We start from the raw sequence: 12,571 nt of genomic DNA, 5'->3' as shown, positions 1-12,571 counted from the left end.
TTTTAAATTTGAGGGGTACAAGGGACTATGGTTAACCCAATGGGCTAATAGGGCTAAATAAAAGTTTCGGGGAAAAGGGTAAAGCTCATTTTCCCTTATTTTTATCAGTTTTTTTGTTTTAAAACAATCCTCTCATAATAAAATTTAGATAATTTATTTTTAATACAAGGACCCGTTATTTAAGAAATGGATTGGTGACCCGGATCGGCCATCGTAAAAATCAGTTTTGATCGGTAAATCAGTCGTCCGGATCACCGTTGTATTATACAAAAAAAAAAAAAAAAGAAAGTTAACCAACGAAAAAACATGTGCAAAAACATTGAGCCGGCCAAAACCGATTTTACTGTAGCAAAACAAAGTTTTTATTATAGTACAATATTGGTTTACTACTGCAAATCACCGGCTTTCTTCTGGACCAAGACAATTTCCTATGTATTGACAAAACCTGCATGGGGTGACAGATTCCCGGATCAGACGGGGCGATCTTGTATAGACCCGGTGGTTTTTAAATCAACGACAAGGATGTTAAAATCACCCTTGTTCGCCAGATTTCAAATCGTGTGGTTATGATTAATGTCATTGCCTAAACGCAAAGTTTTTAAAAAAAATCCCAAATTTTGTGACACACCCGGAGCCATCCAATTTATCATCTAATGGCCACTAGAAAACTGTTACCACGTATTAATGGGATCTTTGTTAGCTATGTATTCTAGCATTAGCGAAGTTGAGATGGTGGTCTCATTGAAATGCAACCTCTTTTTAAGAAGATATGAAATTAGGACGTAAAATACATCCTGAGTCATTGTAGATACATGTTGGTTTTAGGTCGATGCCTTTTCAGCCAATAGTGAAAATCTGATCATTTATGAAGAATTAAAATGAATGAATATAAATAAAGTTTCGAATTGTATATTCTAAAGGTTTAAAATCTTTTTCCTTTCGATCATGGTGGTTGAGATTATGAACTGATATCCGAGTTCTTTAAAATAAGACACAATAAAATCGTGGAAAATTTATAAAAGCAGACTTCAAAAATCAAATATTCGGTCGTGTTTTTTTATCTAATTTCAAATAACCCATTATCATTTTTAACCAGATTTCAAGTTGCCCATGAAATGACTAAGTTTTGAAATTTATCAAATTGCATTAAGAAATGCTCAATAGTTCCAACTCTTTGAGGTGTGATTTGATCCCCTTATCAAATTGCACGGAGAGATGCTAGATAGTTCGACTTTGAGGTGTGATTTAATCCCAAAAGATGCGGTTTTTATAAGGCCTTCGCTTTTTAAAAAGAAGAAGAGTAAAGCATCACCTCTAAACCGTGTCGGAAATAACATGGCTCTAAAACCTATTTTCCCACTGATTTTAAAATTTGAATCTTAAAAAATAGTATAGATCTTGTCGATATAAACACTGAGAATAAGCAATTTAGATAATGTATTACAATATTGGTTATTTTTAAAATTCGAACGTAGTTTTTGATCAAATCCATAATGGTCAAGATTATGATGATCGAGTTTCGAGAACTATAACTTTGAGGCCTTACTTTCTCCATAAATCCTTGGCCTTATTTTAACAATTTCCATCAATAAATACATCTAAATCCCATCAAATGCACATAAAAAGACAATTCCAAATAGAGGCAACGAAAAAAAAATTATATTCACAAATTCTCGTCTTCCCATGTCTCCTTCGCAATTCCAATCAGTTTTTTTCCCCCAAAAACGGAAAATAAATAAAATGAAAAAAGTCTCAATGAAGAGTGCACCCTTCCTCAATGGCACCAAGCCTGTCCTTGAATGAAGGCCTGTAACAAGCATTGGGCCTTCTCCTTCTTTCTCTCTCTAAACCTCCAACACAAGACGAAATTTTGGGTCCATTTTCAACCAAAAAATTGGCCTGAAAACACAAATTCCGTCCATTTTCGACCGGAAAACACACTGGATTAATCCTAATCTGCCTATCTCTTGCTGTTTTTTTGAGAGCACAGCTTGCTTTCACAGCCAAGGCAGCCATTTCTGAGGCTTTGAGGGGCTTTTGCAGTTTAGAGAGAGGAAGAGCAAAGTAGAGTTGGCCTGGCTGGAGCTCGTCGTCGGAACTGACGGCCGAGATGAAGTCGTCGAAGCCCATGTTATCGGAGTTGCAGATGAAGCACGAGGGGTTGTGTTGGAGCACGTGTGAGACCTTCACTGGTCCTGCAAACTCTTGGAGCTTGCCGTCTAGTAAGATGAGTTTTGCCGTCGATATCATGGGGGCTTCGCATGAGCAGCACAGGCCCATTTCTAGAGAGAGAGAGAGAGAGATCTTGATCAATGGGAGAAGAAGACAGATGACCAATGTGACTGTTTTAGAGAGAGAGTCTGTGTTTTAGAGGAAATGGGGGAGAGGTGTGATTCAATGAATGAGAGGAGAGAGGTATATATAAGGAGATGAAATGAGTGATTGCGAGAGAGAGGTGGTAGTTTGCTAAGGGATCTGACGGACGTTTAATGGTATATATATATATATAGAAGGAGCTTGTTTTATATTTTTAATAAAATTAGCTAAATGAAAATTGAAAATTTTCATGAAATTCTAGGATTCTATGTGCACTCTTGTACAATTTACTGTTTAAAATTTCTACACATTCACATATGTCAATAGTCAAAAAAGAAAGAGCGCGATTAGTGTTTCAAGGAAAAATTTTGAAAAAGAAAGTAAAACGTTTATATAAGGCATACCTCAAATATTTACTAAAACAAGTTATTTCGATGCCGAAAAATCCTGAAATTGATCCTTTCAACTTTAAGAGGTATAGACATCAAAAAAAATGGATTTCAAGTATTGGACAATACATCTTTTGATGTATTTTCAAACCGTCTATTTTCAAGTGTTCATAGATATGCTCGATGTTTAAAATTTTAAATTTTAACTTACAAATGAAATAAAATTTCAAGCCGAATTCTAATATTAAAACAACATCTTTCAATACTATTTGAAAGTGCGCTTACTTTGATCGTTTAGAGTTGGCCATATACAAACCACAGCCCTAAAAAACAGCGTTTTCTTTTGTTTTTTAAGAAGTGCTTTTGTTTTCTGGGAGGTGGAGTGGATTAAAATGATAAGAATGTAGAATGTAGTGGATCACAACTTAAACGCACCTCGCCCTGTACTGACCAAATTGGAGGGTAACTCGCTTTTCTTTTTCCCCATATGGCCCACCCCACACTCTCTCTTAAGCTACATTGGATCACAGACAACGTTATGCACTCGCCCTTGTCTTTGTCTTTTATCACCTCAATGCCCAAACACTAAGTTTGTGTCCACTTCGAGTTGCTAAGTGATTTAAAAATCACCCATAATTAAGTCTGTCGATCGGTACTGAGTTCGTCCAGATTTTGGATGCTCACGAACACGAGAATCCCACCGGTTTGATGTGAATTTGGCAATATATTGTTTGGACTCGATGATTTTTGGGTTTGGAAGTGATTTTTTTCTTAGATTTTTTTTTTTGTTTATGTTTGGCTATATAAAATCACCCACATAAAAAAATCTCATATTATGTGGGATTGAGATGTTACTATGTGAGATTGATATTGATAAGTATTTTAAGAGAAATAAAAATCCAATAAGATTAAGATTCCTGGATTTATCTCTCAATTTTGAAACATATGTAAGGTATGCAGTTTTCTATTTAGTATGGATTCCTAATCTTATATACATGAGATGAAAGTGGAGAGAATTTTTGTGTACCCTATTTGAGTAACCATATGGGAATGGCGGTTTCTCTAGAAAGAGAGAGAGGCATAACCTCTTGTGCATAAGATGCAATTTTCTCTTAGATAATAAAGCTTCTTATAAAGAGAAACATTGTGCTGATACTTTTTTTAGACTCTAATAGATTAAGATATTTGTTTCTTGTAGAAAAGCAATTTCAATAGAATTTTGGGTTATTTCCCTTTTTTTAGTTAGAGAGAAAGTCATTTTTTTATTGCTCTCGTGTTTCTATCTGGTGTTGTCAATAATAGTTACCAAAAGTAAGGAGAAAGAAGGGAGAGTGGTTTAAAAGGGTTTGCTCGACGGTGTTTTTGTATAGGTTTGATCCAAAATCATTAATGCAACTTTCATTGGTATAGTGGATTTCAGTTTGTGATGCCTATAGATATAGCCCTTCTAGAGTGAACCATATAAATCTTTTGTGTTCTTGTGCTATGTGTTTCGTATTTTATTTCTCGTACTTTATTCGCCAAAAATCAACCCATCGGATTTAGAGCTTTCGTACACAATATATGCACCATGCCGTTCTGGATACCAGAATGGACGAGTTGAGTCGAGAATGGGCAATTCAATTGAAATGGTTGGGAGCATGGGTCAGAATTCTTAAACAGTGATGTAAAATGGAACGTTTTATGTTCTTATTAAACATCGTCATTTCATTTTTGTCTTGATGAACCGGTTTATGTAGAAATGTGATACTAGGTAGTCAAATCAACATGCTAAGGGACATGGGCTAGTCGTTTTAACTTAAAATGTTTTTTTTTTTTTCGTATAGTATACGATAAGACCATTTACTTTTAACATAATGTTGCAATCAATATTTTAAAATTAAATTAAAATTTTTTAATTGAAATTGTATCATTGATTAGGCTCAAAACTCAAAAAAAAAAAATTTCAAAGCCTATGACAGTACTCCAAACTTTCTAATTTTACATCTAACAAAACCTTCTTATATCATAGGTAATGGGCCTTATAGCATACAATTCCTCTTTCTTTATACATTCTATAGATATCAAAATATAAAAATATATCTTTTATTCTCCTTTTACTTTTACCACAAAATAGAAGCTTAGATGCCCTTTACTTCAAATCCAGCTAAAGATAAATTCGTCATTTCCCTATCTACCAAATTTGGATCGAGGGCCATCTTGGTAATAATCCAAGTGATTTTTTGCCCAATCAAAAAATATGCAAGGGGTAATTTGGTCATTTTTAAGTTTCTAAATAGTAAAAAGTCATGAGGCGAGTTTCCAGGAAGCAAGAACCGAACCCTGCTCATTGGACAAAGGGACAAATCAGTGACGACCTGTCACTATTCATCATATGAATTCTTTACACAGTTAAATAATAATTGACATTATTTTTTAATTAAATTGAAGTAAAAAGGATAGGAGAAAGGAAGCTTCAACTCAAACGTGGGTAGGGGACCAGGGAGCAAACATTGCACGTGTCGGACGTGACACTTAATGGCCGTTAGATTCGCTTGTGTTGTGGGTTCATGCAAATCCTTAGATCTAAAAAAGTAATATAATAGGGAAATCAAATGCCATTTTTATAGGGATTTTATTAGAAAAAGCCATTAGAGGCATTTAGCATACGGATGCATCCGTAACCGTAGAGGTGAGGTGCCCCTTCAAATTTTATCATGATATATAATTTTGATGTAAAATGTATTTAAGATTATTTTAAAATTTATTTTTATATTTAATTATAAAATTTTAAATTTTAAAAATAGTTAAAATCAAATAGATCTATAAACATATGAAAATCTTGAAAATGGACGGTGTAGATAATATGTTGTAAAATGCACTATTTTTTAGACTTAAAATCATTTTATTTTTCATGGTCATACGAGATGATCAATAAAAGGGTTTTTCAACATTAAAACTACCTTTTCCGATGGATTTTGGAGGTGCATCCATAGCTGTACATTATAAGGTTGCATCCTCATATAAATTTTTTCTTACAGAAAGGTAAGGATTGTATGAGGTGCCACCTTATACTATCCAAGTCTAAGATGTACTTCTAGCTTCAAAAACCTTACGATGACTTGAAAATTCATGTTGAAACTTAAATAAGAAATTTAAAATTTCAAAAATGTAACAGATAAAGTGAATCTATTAGCGCCTGATAATATGAAAATAGACGGTTTTGATAACTTGTTAAAAGACGCACTATTTTTAAGATTTAAAATTCTTTTATTTATCTTATATCCACATATCTCGAGGTCCAGATAATCAATTAGACGGTTTTCAAACTTTATACCACTTTTTTTAACTAGATTTTTGAAGTGCCCTTACTTTTGTAGTGTATAGTTGCAACTTCATACAAACTTTTTCCAGCCCTTTTATACTGATAAATCTATATATATATATATATATATATATATATATATATATATATATATATAAGATACTACAAAACACCTATAGGCGAAAATGAACAGTGATTTCGCCTACCCTCATCACCGTCTAAAGTTCATCGCAAGGTCATGATTATCCGATAGTATTTCATGTTTTTTCTACTAATCGGAATGACTTAAAATTTGGAGTGTGTGTTCATAAAAAATAGGTGAATCTACGAAAAATATCAAAAAAATATTTTACATGAAAACAATTGATCAAAATACCCCTGAAACGTTTTGGGGGTATTTTGGTCAATTTATTTTTTACGAATTATTTTTTTATATTTTTATTAGAAACGCTTTACTATAACGGATACACACTCCAAATTTCAGATCATTCCAATTTGTAGAAAAAAAATTTTAAAATAAAATACTACCGGACAATCGTTACCATGCAATGAACTTTGAACACCAGATACTAGATTGCCCATGGATAATATCTCTCTTTTTTTCTTTATTTTTTTTAATGTTTAATCGTTTTCTTTCCATCACATTGTGTATTAAAGAGAGAAAAAGTTATGCAAAATCCTTGCGATAATGGGACGAAAAGAGAAAAACAACAAGAAGCACCGAATATAATAGAACAAGTAGAGCAAAAGAAAAGAAAAAACAAAAATAATATGATTTGTCGGGTGATGTGACTACCACAATAGGCGAAGATATTCAATGACTTCGTATTCATAGTTTCAAAGGTACAAAATAACTCTTGCACAAGAAATCACATTTATTGAGCCAAAAACCACATAATGACTATGTGACTTATTTTTTCAATTACCTATATTTTTAACTCCTTTCTTTGTGATTTTATACCTAGTAGTGTTCCCATAAAATATATTACAACAATAATTAGGTTTTCCTTTGTGAGTTACAATAAAGAAAAGCACACAATGTGTTAGGGACACAGTTATTTGGTTGTCTCTTGATGCACCAAAGTGTCTATCTTTAAGATAAATGGATTGGAGAAAAGGAAAATAAATAAATAAATAAAGGTGCATCTACCATAAACTTAAGTATTAGTATGATTTCTTTTATTTTTTTTCAAATTCATGATCCCCACGGTTGAGAATATCAACCCTTAAATTTTAGAACTAAAATACATCTCTAAGATAAATTTTCGAGACCGACGCATGTACCAACAATCTCTCTATCTTCTCTCTCTGTCTCTCTCTCGAGGTGTTTTACATCATCTTGCACGCACACTGCTCGCCATGGATATTGATTTGTGTGTTCCGGGACAAGGGGGCGATGCCTGCGCAAGAGTGGCAAGCCAAACAAGTTGAATAGAGTTTCAGGAACAGTGGCTCTTATTAAACCAAGCTTGAGTCTATGCACAACGTGGATTACCTAACTACTAATTCAGCAATCACAAAGAGACCACGTTGATTTGTACCCTTGATACCACGCAAACTAATTATTCTTTGTTAGTTAAGTATATGCACTTGTGTGATGCAGTGGTGCTACCAAAGCCTCATTGTTTTGGTAAGATTTGTTTTTCAAACTTTATATTTGTCTCATAATGCATTGCTTCCCACCTTTCACGGCTTGTTATTAAAATCCTAATTATTTTTCACAACCATAATGTTCAAGCGAAGATGATCCATGTAGAGTTTTTCCAATGCTTGAATAGTAAGTTTTGATGAATTGTGAGGTGAGGCTTTACAGCACCATCAAATCATTTTCCTTGATTATTTTTCAAGCACATATAAAATGCGTATGAAATCTTTGTTTTTTAAAAGTGGTCCCAGGATGAAGAAGTTATATACCTAAAAATCGGGATCCTACAAATACCCTTACATAACATTTTGCTCCAGAGAATGAAACGTACAATATGCTCTTGAGGGAGCATATAATTTATTGGCATAAAATTTTGTCTTCTTGGACAAAGGTCTTGGGTCCCCAGACCCAAGGTGGTAATCAAACTTTAAGAATGCAATTGACTATCCATCTAATTCTTAGTTGGAGACAACTGATCTCTACTATCAATGGTGAGATGACCCTCAGTGTCCCCAAAAGAGCCCTATTTCTAGTAGAGCACATGTAATTGATGGTTGTAGAGGTTCATGATCCTTACCATAAAAGGTCTTACTGAAGTTGACAAGTTCCTTTGCCAAAGTGAAACAGCTAGGAAGATGATTGAGTGACTAATTCCCAAAGGAGCTTAAAATGCAACCACTAGCAAATTTAAATGCCAAGATACAATAAATAATCTAAATATGTGATTTGGGGCCATTCCAAATATGGGAGCAAAGAAGTGGGCATCAATGATCTCAACCTCACATGTGTAAAGGGAACTAAGAAAATATATCTTAGCATGGCACTTTGAAAATGTATTTGTCTTCATGTTTCATCATCATCAGAAGTTTTTTTCAAACTATTTGCAATCGACTACATAAATCATGGTCTATTATTATGCTCTATCAACGATCATACCCTCAATAAGGGCATAAATCACTATATTTTTCCTCACTACTTCTAACTATGTCTCTTTGAGCCCACCCCTTGCCTTTTTTTAGCCTACCACTGGAACTAACTGCACCTCCTAACATGTGTTACATTGTGCTTACGATGCACATGGCTAAGCCCACCTAAGTCTACTTTCTCTTATCTTTTATCACTCTTCATGCTTGGGCTTGAATATTTACCAATTAACGTCAGCAATGCTACATCTTAATTTTGATTCATACGTTACATCTCATGTTCGATTCCTATGGTTGAACAACCGTAAAAAAAGGGTCCAACCATAAGCTTGAACACTTTCAATATAAATGCAGTAGGTTCTTTTGGAATACCAATTGAAAAGATTAAAGGCATTTTTTTTTGAAAGTGTGGCATAGGAAGCAAATTACTAAATAGATAAAATATGTTACATGGATTCTTCTGTTTGAGTGCTTCAGCCGTAACAGATTCGTGTCCAAATACATATCGACATCGACTCTTTGTTTGTTAAATGTTGATTACATCTTTGGAAATGCATTTTACGCGTTGGAGGATGCAATCTTCTGGTTGCTTCTCCCAACCCAATCCATCTTAAGTTTCATTATTTCTGGTTACTCATTAATATAAGCAGAACATTGATGATTTGATTCTCTCTCCTAATGGTGATCTCACCAAACCTTCTATTTTATGCTAAACCACATTCCTGTGTCCATGCAATATAGACTTTTGGCCCTTCAAATGGCTGTGTGCACCTTGTGTTTTCCATAGTGAAAAAAAAAAGAGGAAACAAACAAATACAGATTTCCTTATCATTTTTTATAATGAATTGATTCTATCTCCATTTGGATGACAATGATTAGCTGAAAATGATATGTTTCATTTTATTTTTTTCTAAAGAAACTTTTTGGATCATTGTACTTTTTTCTTTGACAGCAAATGAATAAATAGATTAATTAATCAATCCACCCATGAAGGTGGATAAGTGTTTTTTAGGTGGGTAATTTAATTTATTCATAGAGGAAAGGAGACATAAATGCGCGTCTCAACAAGGTGGGAAGGATTCAAAGAAACCAAACCCTAAAAAAGACACAAAATACATTGATGTCTATCCACTTAAAGAAGTCCCCATCTAAGACTTAAAAAAAGAAACTCAATTAAAAAAAAACGAAGCCCATGTTGAAGTTAATTGAAGGGAAGGCCTTCCCCAGAAAGGAATGAACTTGAAGTCACATTTTCAGAAAAAGAAAAAGCTTACATAAGACATCGACGTTATGCTACTAAATTAAGGCACAGTTTAAAAATCTATTAGAGAAGGTTGTTTCTATGCTCGAAAATCCTCTAATTCACCTTGTCGACCTCGAGGTGTATAGGTATTAAAAAAATGGAAAGTATAGAATGAGATCCTTTACTTTTTATACAAGGTGGTCACAATAATCTTGACCATTGGATGTAAAGTTGGGTGCTCTAATTATTCCATTGATCAAGCTCAAACTTCAAAAGAAATTTTCTTGAACTTTGTGACACATCCTCGTTATCAAATTTCACATCAAATGGTTGTAAGGAATTGTGACCACCTTGTATAAAAAGTAAATTGTCTCATTGGGCACAATCCCTTTAAAAAAACAAAAAAAAAAAAATTTCAAGTCTTAAAAGTACTAGTCCTATAACATATTATCTAGAGCATCCATTTTCAATATTTTTAGGAGATTATAGATTTTCTCAACTATCAACTTTTTTGGAGCTTTAAATCAAATAGATTTCTAGCAAAATAACTATTTAGGATATTCTTTTGGATCTGAAATTTTGAGATCTACTTTAAATTCAACATACAAGTATTTAAAAAATTAAATTAAATTTCGATTTCCTAACCACTACCATACAAAATTTGTTGGCCTCTATCCAATAACCAAATCAAGGGAGAATATTTAAGAAAGAATGCCCTTAATGCAGATTTTCAAAATGTGCTTAGGTTCATGCTCCTTACAAACACAACTTCAATCCAATTCTTATAGTTGTCCTTCGACTGTCTTAAAAGATAGACAACGGCTAATTGGAAGAGTAGCTATAGTGTTATGGTTTCTATGCGTCCCCTGGCTAATCTATTTAAATGAGTCCTCTTTAAAATTCACCTTAAAGATTGATTTTGGATCCAAAAGTTTAGGGGTCAGCAATCTCCACCATGGTGAATATGAATATAAAGAAAAAAATAGTTTTTGAAAATTAAAATTTAGTATTTTCTGATGTTAATTTAAGACCCACCATTTTTGTCTTTTGGAGGGACCACCATTACCAACTATCCATCTTCGAGATGCCTGGTTGGTGCATCATGTATGCATATGTGGACATGCGTCCCCCTACGCACGATGCACTTTGCCATAGGATGAATGACAAGTTTGGTTTGACCCCTATCCCTATGTTCCCATTCAATACTATCGATCACCATCCAACATATTGAGGTGATGGTCACGAACCACACGACCATGTTGTAACCATGATCATATGGATCATATGTACTCGGTTATTTGACTATTTCAACTAACAAAATGAATTATGCATATTCCAATTTTGGGAGATTTATGTTAATATTCCCGATATTTTTAAATTTTAAAAGAAATCCCAAATATACTATATTTTTATGTATATCCTATTTTTTAAAAAGTACATCTAGTATTTTTAATTTTATTTTTTGTTTGCACATTAGATTGAACTCAAATTTTGGGCTTCTATACTTCTCGCCATAATCGGATCGACCTCTTTCCGGGTAGTCCAAACCGGCCTAAGCTACATAAATTTTTTTTTTTTGGTGGCTTTAGCATATCATCGTGACAACTTTCCTTTATTACAATGAAAAGATTAAAACAAGTGTCATGTTGATACCTTTATCTACCTTTCTCTATCTCTTATTTTAACAATTTTTTTTTAAAAAAATGATTTCTTCACTTAATCTCAGAAAAAAAAAAAACGGAATCGTATGTGTGCTCTCCTAAATAAATAGAATATAATATAGATTGGATGGATGTTAGAGATATCATGACCATTTTATATATTTTTTTAAATTTTAAGTACAACCTGAAATTAGAGATATTGGATCTGTATACTTCTAGGAAAAATAAATAAATAAATATGGGGTAGTCCTGTTTCAAATATCAAATTGCCCCAAAAATGGGTGGGTTGGTCCAATTTCTTGAGCTTCGAAATGCAAGCAAAGAAAGAAAAATGAATCCAAAATTTGTAACATTGGACCGGCAGCAAAACTTGAAAAAGAAACACGAGAATGTAAAACCTCAGCATAAATTTACAAAAAGTATGGGCCAAAGAATAATTCCACAAAAGAATTACGATACATACAGAAATTTTCTAATGAGCCAACCCCAAATACTTTAGAAAAATACTCAAATGATGATGACAAAAATTTTCTAATGGCCAATATTAAGATTTGCTATCGGGGCAAATTCAAATGAGGTATTCCAACTTTGACGTTTTCTATAGAGAATGTTGGAAAAGTTTAAAAATGTAAATCTCTTGAAAATAAAATAAAATAAATAATATTTAGAAAACAATCAAACATCATCTTCTGATAAAAAAAAGAATAGAAAATGTATCTTGGTTTTCGAACTTTTGTGAAGAAAAAAACCATATTAAGATTTGAAAGGGAATTGGGAACAATGTGCTGCAATTTGAAAAATCCAAATTTTTTTGTTGTTTCAAAATAATATATTTGGAAAATGTTTCGATGAGGTCACCTTTAAATGATGACTCGTTCCAAAAATCCATTACAATGCTGAATTTGAGATCCGAAACACAAATAAGTCACTCAAGGTGCTTTTCCACTTTGCACCATGATTTTGCAGCATAAAAAATTGTGCAAACATGATGACATGGAATAATTAAGATGTCCATAAATAAAATAGTTAATACATTTTTTAAAATATATTCAATAAGACCATTTATTTTTCATTCAAAGAAGTCATAATT

At 33.0% G+C, this 12,571-nt stretch overlaps 1 protein-coding gene across 1 annotated transcript; it reads right to left on the bottom strand.

Annotated features, from left to right (window-relative positions):
- Window positions 1-1,546: 1,546 nt before the first annotated feature.
- Window positions 1,547-2,462, bottom strand: LOC18445976 (HTH-type transcriptional regulator). The gene has a single exon (XM_020674526.2). The coding sequence runs from the start codon at window positions 2,278-2,280 to the stop codon at window positions 1,753-1,755; it is 528 nt and encodes a 175-aa protein (XP_020530185.1). The 5' UTR covers window positions 2,281-2,462; the 3' UTR covers window positions 1,547-1,752.
- Between the last annotated feature and the right edge of the window lie 10,109 nt (window positions 2,463-12,571).

Source organism: Amborella trichopoda, chromosome 13 (assembly GCF_054954075.1).
Source record: "Amborella trichopoda isolate Santa Cruz 75 chromosome 13, AtrichopodaSantaCruz75HAP2 v2.0, whole genome shotgun sequence".
Taxonomy (NCBI): domain Eukaryota; kingdom Viridiplantae; phylum Streptophyta; class Magnoliopsida; order Amborellales; family Amborellaceae; genus Amborella; species Amborella trichopoda.
This window is presented reverse-complemented; position numbering and strand designations above follow the sequence as displayed.